This window comes from Furipterus horrens, unplaced genomic scaffold (assembly GCF_987537825.1).
Source record: "Furipterus horrens unplaced genomic scaffold, mFurHor1.1.pri manual_scaffold_17, whole genome shotgun sequence".
Taxonomy (NCBI): domain Eukaryota; kingdom Metazoa; phylum Chordata; class Mammalia; order Chiroptera; family Furipteridae; genus Furipterus; species Furipterus horrens.
In genome coordinates, this window is record NW_028327187.1 from 96,114,369 (window position 1) to 96,130,728 (window position 16,360).

The 16,360-nt window shown below is 43.2% G+C and overlaps 2 protein-coding genes across 2 annotated transcripts; both read left to right on the forward strand.

Moving 5' to 3' along the window:
- The first annotated feature begins 2,948 nt into the window (after positions 1-2,948).
- LOC149991652 (melanoma-associated antigen B4-like) lies at positions 2,949-4,004 on the forward strand. Its single transcript, XM_090264132.1, has one exon. The coding sequence runs from the start codon at positions 2,949-2,951 to the stop codon at positions 4,002-4,004; it is 1,056 nt and encodes a 351-aa protein (XP_090120258.1).
- Positions 4,005-8,084: 4,080 nt separating this feature from the next.
- On the forward strand, positions 8,085-9,064 carry LOC149991653 (melanoma-associated antigen B1-like). The gene is given in 2 exon segments (XM_090264133.1): positions 8,085-8,244; positions 8,247-9,064. Coding segments are annotated over 2 exon segments (978 nt in total).
- Positions 9,065-16,360: the final 7,296 nt, after the last annotated feature.

Consider the following 16,360-nt stretch of genomic DNA (forward strand, 5'->3'; position numbering starts at 1 on the left):
ACTAAAGTCCTAGAGTCCCACCTGTGTTCTCTGTTCCTGGAGGGCACGAAATATCATGACCCTATCAAGATCACTCCGATTTCGAACTTGAAATTCTCAGGAAAGTGGGGGCATTCATGAAAGATGAGCAGAGTTAGGAAAGCAAAGGCCAAAGTTACAGGACTGGTCATCAGACGAAGTACGGACCCTTCAGTGGACTAAGGGTAGCACCCACAGCATGAAAGGTCTCACAATCTCCCCTCTGCTGTCGGGAATCCCTGGGAATCCCCTGGCAGAGACGTCAGGCAGATTGAGCCTAAGAAGTCTGAGTAAGATGAGGTCCTCCATGTACTATGTGTGGTTTCCGTTTGGCAGGAGAATGAGTGGGTGTCTAACAGGAATCCATTTGTGTGAATGTCCTGAGTGTTATGAGGGGACGTGCCAAAACCAGAAGGGACACCGCAAAAGCCAACAGGCCATGTAGTGTCCAGGAAATTTCTTAGCCTTGACAGACTCAGCAGCGCTACCACTGAGGAGTCCACGCATTCCACGTGGGCGGTCTCAGGGAGGGAAGGGCCTTGCACACTAGGATCCCAGGCCAGCTGTGCAAAGACAAGACCTTGCAATCAACCGAGGGAAAGCGAGGACTCTCAGCGCTAAAGGAGGGGATCGCCGCCACTCCGTGGGAGCCTCACGGGGTCCCGTCTCCCCGGGCAGGCCTCTAAGGCCCAGCGCGCACAGAAGAAGCAGTCCGCCCCAACTGCCGCACTGGAACTCAGCAAAGTGAGGACTTGGTGTGCGGCCAGGCCCACCGGGCTCACAGGGGGGAGGAGCCCGGGCTCTGGACACGCAACAGTGGATACCCTGGGTGAGGCCCTAGGGCCTAGCGGCTCCTAAGCAATAGGGTTCCATGGGGCCCCGCGCAGCACTCAGTTTTCAGGCGCCCTGGACAGCCCTCCCAGATAGAACCCACCGACTTCCGCTTTGGAGCAGGGGGCCTTTCCTGGCGGGCACGGAGCGCTGCTTTCCGGCTGCGGGTAGATCCTCCAGCGGCTCTAAACTCAAGGTGAGGACCTGAGTGCAGCCCTGCGAGAGTGAGAGTGGGCCCTTTCCATCCTCGCACCCTGCCGTCCGGCTCCGAGAGACCCCAGAAGAGCCGTCGGACTGAATCCGTCCCGAATGCGTTCATGAGAAGGCTGTCCTTGCTCTACGGGTGTAGCCGATTCAGGAGGCCTCGGCCCTGTAGGTCCGAACTGTTCTCAGGACGAGGGCCCGGGGTGCTTAAGAGCCCCCCTCTATCCTGGAAAGGGGCCTGCACAGCACAGCAGCCCCGCCCTCACCCCTAGGAGGCGCTGGGCAGAGGGGACAGATAAAACACAAAGCATCCTCTTCTCTAGCGGCTGCTAAGGGAGGGCTGCACCCGCTAACTCCCAAACTCAGCAACGGCGCCCCGAGCAGAGCTGGCAGACCCAGCCGGCCCCTCCTTTTCTCTGGCAGTGGTGTCAGCGATGTGAGGGCCTCGGTTTAGTGGACTAGGCCCACTTCAGAAAGGAGGAGCCAGTCCCTAAGGGGATTGAGGGTTGTGGCACTGAAGAGCTTGGGGGAACGTGCCAAGAAAGTAGGGACCCCCTGACACGTCAGCCCTGTTTTCAGGTCAGGAAGACTGACCTTCTCGCCACGACGAGTTGCGCTCACTTCTTCCCAGGCCATCCAGGGAGGGGATCGATCAGGTCAAAGGGGGCAAACCACCTGTCATGGGTGGCAGGGTTTCATTTACGCCACCTTTCTCGGAGAAACCGTTCAGGACTGTGGTGATGTGCCACAGCATAACGTGGTGACAAAAGAATGCTCCCTATTTCTCGTGCTAGGTGACATGAAGGATAGATGTCAGGCCCATTGGTCACCACCTAAAGGGAACAGGGCAGTGTGGGGAGTCCCCACAGTTTAGCAAAGAGAGAGAGAGAAATTATAACCCCGGCAGGAGTCTAATTTAGACTTGAATTGCGATTCCATTTGAAACCAACCACCATAGGGCCTTAACCTACGTGCAGCAGCCCACACACTTGGGGACGTGCTTTGGTGACATTAAGTCCAACTTCATATCCTCTTACTGGGTCTCGGGGAGGCCAGATCCTACTGTGTGCAGTTCTCCATCAGGAGCCCCACTGAGGATGTGGGAGAGGGGTGAGGCGACCGAACGACCCTGAATAAAGCGGCCCTCAAGGAGTCCCTCCCAACCCTTACCTGCCAGCCCAGGTTATGTCAGAGATGGACTGTCAGATTGAGCTTCCTCTTCATTTCTCTATTTCAGGTCTAAGAGAGGTGAGATCCTTAGTCTGGAAGTCCAGCCACCAGTAAAGAAAGTGGAGACGTGCCAGTTCCTCACAAGGAGCCAAGGTGAAGAGCTTGACTGACAGGTGAGGATCCGCATGAGCTCAGGAAACAGTGGAACCACTAAGCTCTCAGCGCTGGCGTCCCCAGATACAAAGGGGGACTGATGCTCCCCTCCAGTTCCTTCTGGGTCGCAGGGAGCGTTGAGGTGTCCACGTCAGAGTAATAGAGAGGCAGACGCCCAGGCTCTGCCCAGAGTTTACATGATAATACTAAAGGTGAACTGAGGGGTCCCACGTGCCAAACAACGGGGGATACGCTGATTCACTTCCTGTCACTTGAATAAAATCAAAGCACAGCTAGTAAGAGGCAGCCTGAGACTCTGTGTAACGGTTCTCTGGCTCCACTATGGGATTCATAACCGGGGACTGAGCTGAAGCAGGAGCCTTGGGGGGGTCTCTGGAGTAATGCCCTCAAGGAAGTCTACAGAGGCTTCCTTCAAAAAAACAAAAAACAAACACCTAAGGTTGAATTTACCTGTTGAATGTGCTCACTCCTCTCATCTTCACTCCAACAGGTGCCCAAATCACCTGTCCATTGGCCCACACTCTTGTCTGCTGTCCTGAACAAGAGCCATCATGCCTCGTGGTCACAAGAGTAAGCTGCGTGCTCGTGAGAAACGCCGCCAGAAGAGAGCTGAGACCCAAGGTCTTAAGGATGCTGGGGCCGCTGCAGGGGAGGAAGAAGACGCTGCTTGCTGCTCCTCTTCCGTTCTGGGGGACACGCCCTCTGGCTCCACTGGTGCTGCACCTCTCCAGGCACCTTCGAGTGCCCCAGACACCACCAGTGCCGCTGCACGTGTTTCACGCAGAAGATCTGCTAGAAAAGCCAAAAGCCATGTTGAGAAAAGTAGAAGTTCCCCCCAGGCCTCACCTTCCTCTGAGAACTTTGCCCTAAATCTCCTAAGTCAGAAGGCGTGTAAGTTGGTACAGTACCTGCTGTGTCAGTATACACTGGGGGAGCCCATTAAAAAGGCGGATATGCTGAAGATAGTACGCAAATGGTACAGGAAGAACTATTCTGAGGTTCTCAGCAAGGCCTCTGAGCTGATGCATCTGGCCTATGGCCTAAAATTGAAAGAAGTCGAGCCCAATGGAAATTTCTACACCCTCGTCGATGATCAAGATGACACTGGCTATGGGAATCTGAGCCCCGGCTGGAGATTTCCTGTAAGAGGAATTCTGTTGCCTCTTCTGAGTGTGATCCTCTTGAATGGGGGCCGTGCCTCTGAGGAGGAGATCTGGGATTCCCTGAATATGATAGGTGTCTATGATGGAACACATCACTTCATTTTTGGGGAGCCCAGGCAGCTAATCAACGAAGTTTTGTTGCAGGAAGAATACCTGGTGTACCAGAGGGTGCCCAACACAGATCCTCCACGCTACGAGTACCTGTGGGGTCCAAGAACCCATGCTGAGACCAGCAAGATGAAAATCCTGGAGTTCATAGCCAAGATGAATGAAAAAGAGCTCACTGCGTTCCCAAGCCTTTATGAAGAGGCTTTGAAAGATGAGGAAGAAAGAGCTCAAGCCAGAGCCCAAGCCAGAGCCCAAGCCAAACGTAAGAGCGGCCGTCGTTCCAAGGCCGGTGGTCACCCCACAGCCACATCCCGCCATTCCCCGCACCCTGAGTGACATCGAGATGGAGTCTTCAGTCTGGTGGGAAAGGAAAGGCCGGTGAAATAGTTTCTTAATATGCAAAATTTCTTGTTAGCTTGCCTATGTGGGGCGTTATGCATTTGCAGATGTGCTTTTGACAGAATGTTTTTTTTTGATTCAGAATGTAAGTTTACGAGTGGCATGGGTCATACATTTATTGCCGTGTGTCAGGTTAGCAGTAGGAGTTTCCGTTTTGAAACGCGAATTGGGAATCTTTCAGTCACTTTTGTGATCCGGAACAAGATAATGCGGCTTTAGGGTAGGACTGTCTTCAGCGGTGTGAGAGAAGTTTACACTGACCTAATAGGGAACAGTAGGTAGATATACAGAAGGGTAGATAAAGTAAAAGTTGGTCACTTGTTATAAATGTTTATTCAGTTATTGTTGGCATAGAATGTTAATCTGGATTCAGGTTTACGACATAGTGATGAGATATTTATATAACTTCGAAGGTATTCGGGCCCATTGCTCTGCAACCCCTTTGAACCATATGTGCTTATCACAATACTTTTTGTTATGTTAGCTGCGCTGTACCCAGCTGGTCTGTTACAGCCATGACAAGGATACAAGCTACATAACCATCTGTAGATGGATGCATAAAGTGGATATGGTACATATATAAAGTTGGTCATTTCTTGTTTGCTAACTGCATTTAGTCTATTGTTATGTGAATTGTAAAGCTCCGTACCTGAACTTGCTTCTGTATTTCAAGAATGTTTGATAATATAAACGGTAGTGAATCAGGCCTCTCGGTTCATGGCTTTTATTTCATACAGTCGTCAACGGAGCATGAGCTCTGTGGAAGTCTGCATGCTTGCATTGGGGATGTTTAGGCAAAGAAGACCACACACGGGTCCATGCAATTATAGATTGTAGAAGAAGCTAACATTACCAAAGAGGGTGAGATGCGCTGCTTCCTGAGGAGCAACTGAAAAGTAAAGAGGGGATGGAGATAGCATAGCACTTAGGTCTCATTGCTAAGCAGTATTTAGTCCCATTGGAAGATCAATGGCTGATCCGGGGTCACATCCAGTCGCTTGTGTCACCCTGAGTGAGGTCTGATGTGGAGCCTTCACATAGTGATGGGAATTCCTACTGACCAGTATTCCTGATGTGCACGGACATCTTGTTGACTTCTATTTTGAGGTAATTTTCCGGCAGTGTTCTATCACCACAAAGTCTGTTTAGGTTCAGAGTATAAGTGTATGAACGACAGGGCTCACACTCTGACTGCTGTGGATCCAATTTAAGGGCGAGAGTTTTGTTCCTCGACACGCACGCTGAAAATCCTTAAATCCCTTTTGTTTTCCTGAAGAAGACAGTGTGCCATTACATTGGGATCATGAAAAGCGACACTCAGAGAGATGGGATCAGAACCTAGGGAGAAGAAGGTAAAAGTTGGTCAGTTATGTGTATGCCTTACTCCAGTTTTGCTTTTTGTAAATTTAATCTTCATATACCTGGGTGGCCTTTATTTACCAGTGAATCAGTCGAGGGAAATATAAATTGGTGTAGCCCCTGTGGGAGACTGTGCAGATATTCCTTAAAGACTTAAAAGTTAAACTGTCACACTCCAGCAGTACCACTATTGGGTATTTTTGTAAGGAACACGAACTTCTATTTCTCTATCCCCATGTTCACTGCAATATTATCTCCAAGACATGGAAACAACCTACGGCCTGCTGCTGCATAAATGGATAAAGGAAAAGTGATACACAACCTTACGAACACACACACACACACACACACACAAACGCACACACGATGTGTCAGCCACAAACACAAGAAGTCCTCCCATTTGGGAAAGCACGCGAAGAACTCGAGGACATTATAGTAAGTGAAATATATAGTAATATTCAAGGGGTGTTCTTGCAACTTGCAGCAAAAGACAAATACTATATAGTATCATCCGTATGTGGGACCTTTAAAATACATGACACGCACATGCAAGTGAACTCAGATATGGAGAACCGATGTTGGTTGCCAGAAGCGAGGGTGAGAGATGGCCAAAAGCTACACATTTCCAGTTATGAATGAAATAAGACGGGGCATGTCATGTACAGGACAGACAATAATAGTAATACTGTACTACCTGTGTGAAAGCTGCCCTAGAGACACCTGAAAAGTTCTGATTACAAGAAGGGAAAAATTAATCTAGAGCAAAGGTTGTGTTTATTAGTGAACTGAGGGTGGATTCTAGGACGGGCCTCAAGTGAAGGTGAGGACCTGAGTGCAGCCCTGCGAGAGCGAAGGTGGGCCGCCTCTATCCCCCTACCCTGCTGTCCGGCTCTGAGCAGCCCCAGCAGAGCTATCAGACTGAATTTGGCCCCGGATGTCTTCGTAAAGCCTTCCTTGCTGTATGGGCATAGGTGATTCAGCAGGCCTACGCCATGTAGGCCCGAACTACTTTCAAGATGGGAGCCCTGAGTTCCTAAGAGCACCCCTCTAACCTAGAATGGGGGCCACACAGCACAGCAACCCTGCTCTCAACTCTAGGAGGCGCCAGGCAGAGGAGATAGATAAAACACAAAGTAAACTCTCTTCTAGCGGTAACTAAGGGAGGCAAGGGCTCCACCTGCCATCTCCCAAACTCAGCAAAGGCGCCCTGGGCAGAGCTGGCAGGCCCAGCCGGCCCCTCACTTTCTCTGGCAGTGGTGTCAGGATGTGAGGGCCTTGTTTTAGTGGACGAAGCCCACTTCAGAAGAGAGGAGCCAGTCTCTAAGGGCATTCAGGGTTGTGAGAATGAAGAGGATGGGGGACCATGCCCCAAAAGTATGGAGCCACCTGAAATCTCAGCCTTGTTTACAGGCCTGGGAGATTAGGCAGGTCACCATATGAATTCCACTCACTTCTTCCCCATCCATGTGAGGGAGGGGACCGATCAGGTCAAAGCGGGTAACTTCCTGTCATGGGCGGCAGGATTTCATGTTATGTCAGCTTTCTCTAGGAGACCATTGCGGACTGTGGTGATGTGCCACACCATACCAGAGGGCCCACAGAGAATCCTCCCTATTTTCCATGCTAGCTGCAGTGCCCATCAGTCGAAATTCAAGGAAAACAGGGAAGTGAGGGGAGTGGCCTCAGATTAGCAGAGAAAGAGATAAATCATGACCCGAGCATCAGTCAAATTTAGAGCTTGAATTGCTATCCTGTGTGGAACCACTTGTCTGCTTGCAATTATTAGTAGACCATATTTTGTCAGATAAAAGCACCTTCATGTCCTCATATTGGGTCTTGGGGATCTTGGCTCTTTTCTTTGAGGAATTCTCTACCAGGAACCCAATTGACGAATACGAGAGAAGGCTCAGGGAACCGACCAACCCTGAGTAAAGCGCCCATCTCAACTCTGCTACCAGCCCAAGGAATCTCAGGAAAGGGCTTCCAGGTTGAGCTTTCCCTTCATTTCTCTATTTCAGGTCTAAGGGAGGTGAGATCCTTAGTCTGTAGGTCCAGCCACCAGTTAAAGAAAGGGGAGAGGTGCCAGGCCCCACAGGTGTCAAGGTGAGGAATTTGACTGACAACTGAGGATCCCCATGAACTCAGGAAACAAAGGAGCCTACTAAACTCTTAGCAGTGGGGATCCTCTGATACGCGGGTGGACTGAGGCTTCCCCGATTTTTTTCCTTGGTGCCAGTGAGTGTTGAGGTGTCAACATCAGAGTAGCAGAGAGGAAGGTACTCAGGCTCTGCCCAGAATTGACATGATAATACTGCAGGTGAACTCAGAGGACCTTACAGAACAAAGGGAGCTTACAGACATCACCTGCTGTCACGAGTAAAATCGAGGCAGGAGTGGTAGCATGCGGCGTAAAACTGTGAAGGTTCCCTGTTTCCTCTATGGGATTCCTATGAGACAGACTGACCCTGAGAACAGGAGTTTTGGGTTCCTAGAGTAGCACCCACAAGAAAGCCTGCAGTCATCATTTAATGGTGACAAGTTGGAGCCTACCTGTTGAAGGTGCTCACTCATCTCATTGTTCCCTCCAACAGGTGCCCAAATTACCTGTCCATTGGCCCACACTCCTGTCTGCTGTCCTGAACAAGAACAAGAGCCATTATGCCTCGTGGCCACAAGAGTAAGCTGCATGCTCGTGAGAAACGCCGTGAGAACAGAGCTGAGACCCAAAGTCTTAAGAGCACTAAGGCCACTACAGGAGAGGAAGAAGACGCTGCTTGCCGCTCCTCTTCTCTTCTGGGGGATGCTCCCTCAAGCTCCAGTGTGCTGGTCCTCTCCAGGCACCTTCAAGTGTCCCAGCCAGCACCAGTGCTGCTGCAGGTGTTTCATGTGAAAGATTTGTTGGAAAAGCCAAAGGCCGCGTTCAGAAAAGTAAAAATTATTCTGGGGCCTCAACTTTCACAAAGAGCTCTGGCCTAAATCTTTTATCTCAGAAGGCTAGTAAGTTGGTAGAGTATCTGCTGAATCAGCATAGAATGAAGGAGCCAATTAAAAAGGTAGACATGCTGAAGATAGTCCACAAGTGGTACAAGAAAGACTTTTCTGAGACTCTCGGCAAGGCCTCTGAGTACATGGATCTGGTCTATGGTCTAAAATTGAAAGAAGTCAAGCCCAATGGAAATTTCTACACCCTCGTCGAAAATCAAGATGACACCAGTGATGGAAGTCTAAGCAAATGTTGGAGATTTCTCATAAAAGGCATTCTGATGTCTCTCCTCAGTATGATCTTCTTGAATGGCAACCGTGCCTCTGAGGGGCAGACCTGGGAATTCCTGAATAAGATGGGCATCTATGATGGAAAGTGTCATTTCATTTTTGGGGAACCCAGGCAGCTTATCACCGAAGATTTGGTACAGGAAGAATACCCGGTGTACCAGCGAGTGCCCAACAGTGATCCTCCATGTTTTGAATTCCTGTGGGGTCCAACAGCCCATGCTGAGACCAGCAAGATGAAAGCCCTAGAGTTTGTGGCCATGATCAATGATAGTGATCCCACAGCCTTCCCACATTTTTATGAGGAGGCTTTAAGAGATGAGAAAGAGAGAGCCCAAGCCAGAGCCAAAGCCGAATCCAGGGCTTGAAGATCTTCCAAGGCCAGTGATCGCCAAAGGCCGAGAGGACAGGTGCTGATTTATTCCAGGCGTCCCTGGGATTATCAGAACCCGGAGAGGGGTCTGGACTGACCCCAAGAAGTCAAAGGACTCAGAGAGTGGTTCTGACTGAATGCTCAGATTTAGGTCCAGACTGCCTGGAATGGTGTCAGATTAGACCAGGAAACAACCACAGAGATAAGGGAGGCGGAGAACTCACCCATAAATCTGAGGGCCGCTATTGAATGGGAGTAGATGGCAGTTGGGGGAGGGGTCGGAGGAAAAAGGAGGCAGAAGGGGTCAGCAAGCCAGAGGGGAACCTCGAGCTGTCGACCTATGGAGGTCTGAGTGACTCCAGATCCAAGGATTTGGGCCAGCTCGGGTCCAAGTCTGACCCAGGAGTCCTGATTGAGCCAGTGTCCCAATCCCGGGTTTCGGCACCATAATGTAAGAATGGTGTCGCTCAGAGATCCACGAGGAGGCAGCAAGCAGAGAAAAAAAGTTTAATGAGGGAATTAGCAAGCGGGGAGGCAGCTGTGCTGCGAATGGCCCAACTCCAGAGTCCTAGGGAAGGAGGGGCTGTTTTATAGGGGGAAGGAAAAAAAAAAAACTATTGAATTCAGTCATTGTCTCGCAGCTGTGAGTCTAGGACTCATCAAGGCCAAACGGAGCTCAGGTTGATGTACCCCATTATCATGGGGAACTCGCAGGCAGCTGCAGGCGGGCGTGGGAGGGGAGAGGGGGTATGGCATGGGAACCAAGGCTGTCAGAAATATTGAAAACCTATTTAGCTCCTGCTTACAAATATTCAAGATTCTCTTTTGAACATGTATTTACTATAGATATGAAAGTTGTAGCTTACATAAAATAGTTTCTTGGTAGTGGAAGGAGATACAACGTTTAGTTAATTTCTGATATTTAGTAGTTGACTTTATATGTAAAATAAGGGACTAATACAAACTCATAGGTTATTAGAATTAGAATTAATACATGTCACTTTCTTAATTATATGCTTAGTAATGATGATGCCCAATAGTCATAGCACGTGATATGTGTTAGACCTGTTTTAAGTGCTTTTCATGTATTAATTCAATTGATGCTCATAACTACTCCATGAGATTGGTGCTACATTTAGACCCCTTTTACTGATAAACAAATTGAGATACATAAAGACTGAGTAACTTTCCCACATAAGTGGAAGCCTTGCTATTAAAACATGATAGTTTAGCTTCAGGGACTACGTTCTTATGTTATTTTGGTAGTATACAGCAATTGAAGTAGTAATCATCATATATATATATATATATATATAGAGAGAGAGAGAGAGAGAGAGAGAGAGATGTATGTTAGATAATCTTTGAAGCTACATTAATCAAATCAAACATCTGATATAGCTATTCATTCACTATGGAAAACCAAAAGAAACAAATGAGTCACCTCCTGAAATAATTTAGCAGTGCAGTGGTGAATAAAACAAGAATGTATCCACAATTAGCAGTAACTTGAAGGAGAACTTCAGTAATTTCTATATTCTATTAGAAATGGAATTCTCTTTCACTTGGGATGATATATACCTGCCTTCCACACTGACTCTTGACTTAGTGGGGTGACTTACTTTATAGTGAAATATTAGCAGATGTGCACATGCCATTTAATGTGAGAACGTACCCTGGTAGGCACTGGTCCAACAGAGATACTTGGAAACAATTTTTCATGACTCCCCAGCATTTCTGCTTATCTTCTGAGCAAAAGGCATTAATAGCTTTGTTTTGGAATGTCTTTGCCTGGATGTTTGTAGAGCAAACAACTTTGGAAGTTAGAGATTGTATCTCCCTCTGAAACAGAGGGAAGACTCCTGACAAAAAATAATAAAGATAATGTCTCCTTCTGGGCAATGGTTGGAAAAATTTGCTAGGAACCTCCTTTTAAAATATTAATTTCCTAAACTTAGATTTCCTCACATGTGTGGAGACCCATTAGGTGCATAGCATCCAGCCAAACCTACCTCCACATTACCTCTGTGGAGTTTAGAGGTCAACAGAAACCAAGGAAAACATGAATCTCATGCTGTCTGCTGTGGTATGAACAATAAAAATAAATACAATAGCCCTGACTGGTATAGTTCAGTGGGTTGAGCACCAGCCTGTGAACCAAAGGGCCACTAGTGTATTCCCAGTCAGGGCACATGCCTGGGTTGCAGGCCAGGTCCATAGTTGGGGGTGCACAAGAGGCAACCACACATTGATGTTTCTCTCTTCTTCCTCCCTGCTCCTCTCTCTAAAAATCAATAAATACAATAAAATAATAATAGCAGTAATAATAAATAAGTTCTGTCGCCATCCAAGGAGTCTCAAGTCTTCAGCCAGCATCAATGGAACTGTGGCAAGTAACTTGTTAGCTGTCAAGTAACATAAACTCTCAGGCACTTCATAGTTATTGACAGAGGTTAAAACTCAAATGGAGCAAACTTCAGTCTAACTCATTGCCTGAAGTTGAATTCACCACACCAGTAGACTGAAGCAGAGTCTGTGAGTCCAGATGGGATCAGTCAAACCACAGTTGATTCAAAGTCAAGTGAGTGAGATAGTTATACTTACTATTTTAAGCCACTGAATTTGGAATAATTTGTTATGCAGTTATTGCAGCATTATCTGACTGACATCAAAACACTCTACCACTGTGCTATGGTAAGATTAAGCATAGGGTATAGTAATGGGAGAAAATGACAAGAATACCTAAGATGGAATTCTATACTCACTGACAAGTACCAGGGAAATTAAAACAACTCTAAGATTTTATATCATCTTACTAACATCCAGAAAAACAAATTATTTTCACTGCTTGCTCACAAGGATTTATAAGTTATTCTTTTTTTGATTCTTAGTTATTTTAACATGTAATAAAGGCATTACAAGCTAAACTGAGGTAAATATACTGAGATATATTGAGTTGAAAATTCCCAATTTAAAATATTTCTCGAGCTGAACCTATAAATCCTAAAATTTGGAGTTAATTATAGAAAAATATCTGACACTAAAATTAGTATAATAAGTCTTGGAGGAAAAGTATTATTAAGCTTTCTAAAACTACAAATGATGTAGGAAAGTCTATAGAGCAGAGTATTTACTTCATCAAGCAAGATGTTTTCTCTATGACATTCTGTTAAAATAGGCATGGGTACAATTGAAAAGAGTTGTTGGCCCCTTTTTTTAGAGTACCCATAATCATGAAACAGAAACCTTTCAATATTTCAAGGATAATGTTCAAAGAATTAGGAAAAAATGACCTTCTTAGGGTAGCTTATTTGGAATATCTGTTGTTCAGTGAAATACTTTTGGTTAATTGGGTATTTTTTGTTATGTCCAGTGAGTTTGTCAATTGATGATAAGAAAGTTATGGGAGTATTATCTTGGCAAAATAAGAAATGGGAACAATTATTCTTCTTAACTAGATCTTTTATGTGAAGTTTCCTTTTAATATTAATGCATCATATGCAATTCTATGTAAGCCTTTTTTTCTTAAGATTTATGAACTCAATTTTACATCTGCCATGGCTGCACACTGAAAACAAGATTGGCTTACTCTCCTTGTCTCTACCAACTAAAGAATTTAAACAGCAGTTGTCATTTCAAGATGTCAGAGAATGTATCCCATTCTGCTCAATGATAACATTCTGCTCATGAGTGTTGTAAATATGGGTGTCAATCAAGGATAATTTCTAGACAATGGCTTTCCCTACTGAGGAAAAATTTGAAAACTGAAGTAATAATGTATCCATCAAGAAATGTTCATTGAATACATGCTAATAAAATTATATAGGTTTCAGGTGTACAATTCTATTAATATATCATTTGTACTTTACATTGTATGTTCACCACTCCCAGTTAAGTCTCCTTCCATCACCATTTATGCTCCCTTAACCTTCTTTTATCTTCCACCACCCTTCTTCTCCTTTGGTAATCACCATGCTGTTGTCTGTGTCAATGAAGGGATTCTTTTCTTTCTTTTTTTTTTTTTTTTGTTTAATCCTTTCACCTTTCTCACTAAGCTCCCCAACCCCCTCCCTTATGAGAGGTATCAGTCTGTTCTTTATCTATGAATCTGTTCCTATTTTGTTTGTTAGTTTTACTTTGTTCATTAGATTCTATATATAAGTGAAATCATATGGTATGTTTTTTTTTCTGATTGGCTTATTTCACTTTCTATAATATTCTCCAGGTCCATCCATGCTATCCCAAAGGGTAAACTTTACTTTTTATGGCCAAGTAGTATTCCATTATGTAAATACACTACAGCTTTTTTATCCACTTATCTACTGATGGACACTTGAGCTGCTTCCACATCTTTGCTACTGTAAATCATGCTGCAATGGAACATATGGGATGCATATATTCTTTCAGATTAGTGTTTTGGGCTTCTTTGGACATATTCCCAGAAGTGGAATTGCTGGGTCATAAGGCATTCCATTTTTAATTTTTTGAGGGATCTCCATACTGCTTTCCACAGTGGCTGCACCAATCCACATTCCCACCAACAGTGCACTAGGGTTACCCTTTCTCCGCATCCTCACAAGCACTTACTGTTTGTTGATTTATTGATGATAGCCTTTCTAACAGGTGTGAGATGATATCTCATTGTGGTTTTAATTTGCACCTCTCTGATAATTAGGGACGTTGAGAATCTTTTCATGTGTCTATTGGCCCTCTGTATGTCCTCTTTGGAGAAGTGTCTATTCAGGTCCTTGCCCATTTTTTAATTGGATTGTTTGTTTGTTTTTGGTGTAGAGTTATGTAACTTCTTTATAAATTTTGGATATTAACCCCTTATCATATGTATTAGAAATTATTCTAATTCAAGTAATATAGATAAAAACATAGAAACATAAATATATATATTCAGACATTTATAGATATTATAAAGATAGATCCAGATATGTATATGGTTATAGATAGATATACCAGTTTAGCACAAGTTAATGAAGTTTTCAAGCCTCCCAAATGAACTATGAATACCCTTATAAGAAAGAAACGTCAGTATTTAGATGAAACTTAAACATGAGTTTTTAAATTATAAGTAGTTTTGAAATAAATTAATTCAGGTAGTGTTAACTAAATAATAAATATTTGGTGATGTATAAGTGAAAATTTTTAACAGCTGATAGAATTAATTGATACAACTAAATTTCTTTTAGTCTTGCACGTTTTTGTGGTATACATAACCGCTATGCCTGTGCTAATTCTGTTGAAGGAAGAGTATATTTCAGGAACATAAACACAGAAAAGAGAACTTTGTACACCTTCAAAAGTTAATGGGGATAGTATTGCTTACTTTTCTGAAACATGGTGAGGATTAAATGAGACTATGTAAATCTCTTGGCACAGGATGGTTGTTTTAAGTTAGCTCACTTCCTTAGCCCAACAGAAAACCTTACTTTTAAGGATGCAGTTATGCCAATGATTAAGCTGACCATAGGAGGAGTAAGAGCAATTACAAGGTGGTATTGATTTGTTTAAGAAGGATGAATTAAGCAGAGTCATAACTCAATATAAAAATAATTTATTCTTTAAAAAGAAGAAGTTTGTGAAAATAAAACACCTGTACATTCATAGTAGTTAATTTCTAAATTGGCTTATATTACTTTTAGATTTGAAATATTCCAGTCAATTTTTAAATGCATTTGTATAATTAACAGTAGCCATCTATATATTTAGAACTAAACTATATTTTTGCTAATACTGTAAATAGTATTTGCTGTTTCATTAAATTAAATAATATGCTATTGTTGCTATAGATAAATAGAATTGATTACTACAGGTTCATTTTCTATTATGTGACTATATAATCATATTTTTATTATTGTTCATTCCAATTATGTTCCAGCCAGTTCCTGAAACATGTTACATAATCTGGTCTCTTACTTTTCAAAAGTTAAAACTATTATTATACTTTTTTTGCCTTAAGGTATTAGCTAGAATTTCCAGAACAATGTTGAAAATAGCAGTAAGAAGAGACAGGTATTTTTAAATAGTTACTTAACATTAAACCTGTAAAAATTCACAATTGAAATAATTTTTAATCACATTAATGATGTATGTTTCAATCCAAGTTTATTAATCACTTTTATATTGAATTGTTATTCAGTTTAATCAAATGTATTTTTTTGATTAAGTTACAGGGTTATAGTTCTTTTATTATATCTATAGCTATACTGTATTAATAATTTTCATACTGTCAAATTCTGGAACAAAACCTATATGGACATTTTTATTATGGTTCAGTAAAACCATGGATTTATTAAATAAATATTTTACATTTAATTTAATTTATTGAGTTAAATAAATGTCTCATTAAAGTTATTGTCATTTTTAGAGGATATTTGCATGTATCTTTTTAGTAGCCAGCTTTTGCTAGGTAAAGTGAAGGTAACAAACCTCTCCAATATGTCCAAGGCACACACAACAAATGTTTTTTCCTCTCTCCCTGAAAAATTACATATTGACTACAGTTCTGTGGCTCCACTCTATTGTCTTCATCATCTTGGGATCCAAGCTGAGGGAGCAGTCCTTCTATTTTATATTATTAGAGGAAAAATGGCAAAAGGGCTGATAAAATTCAGCAATAACTCTGAACCTTCTGCTGGGAACTGCTAAACATGATCATACATTTCATTGATCAAAGCATTTATGTGGCCAAGCTTGATATTAACGAGGAATCATATTTCTGCCACAGGGAGATAATGCACATCACATGAGAATGGACATGTGATCTTCTTACAGGGAAGGAAGATGTAAATGACTAGGAATAATTATCAATCTAATCTACCAAAATTATCATAAGTAAGATCATTTGGTGAGACTCGTTTAAATTTTATCTTTGTCAGGTTTCATGTCTTTTTCCAGGTATGGTAATCTTATAAAATAAGTTGGAAAGTTTTTCAAATTCTTCTCTGAAATTATACATACACACAAATATAATACAGTCAATTCTCATTATTCTTAGTAGGTATTTTCTATAAAATCACCACAAGCACTGAATTAACAAATACAGAACCATTGCTCCTAGGGGAAATACAGAGTTAGGTTTCTGTAAACCTCTGGTCATATTTTCATTAACTAATCAATACATAAACTTGTTTTGTGTGTGTTTCTGTTTAAAGACACATTAGTTAATATATAGATGGTTCAGTAACATTTTAATCATAGTCAATAACACTTTAACTCATGCCTGAACAAAGTTTATATATTTTCTCTCTAAGACATGTCGTGACATTGTGGCAAATAGGAACAC

Coding starts and splice junctions, on each gene's coding strand:
- LOC149991652 (XM_090264132.1), top strand. CDS start 2,949: ATGCCTCGTGGTCACAAGAGTAAGCTGCGTGCTCGTGAGAAACGCCGC.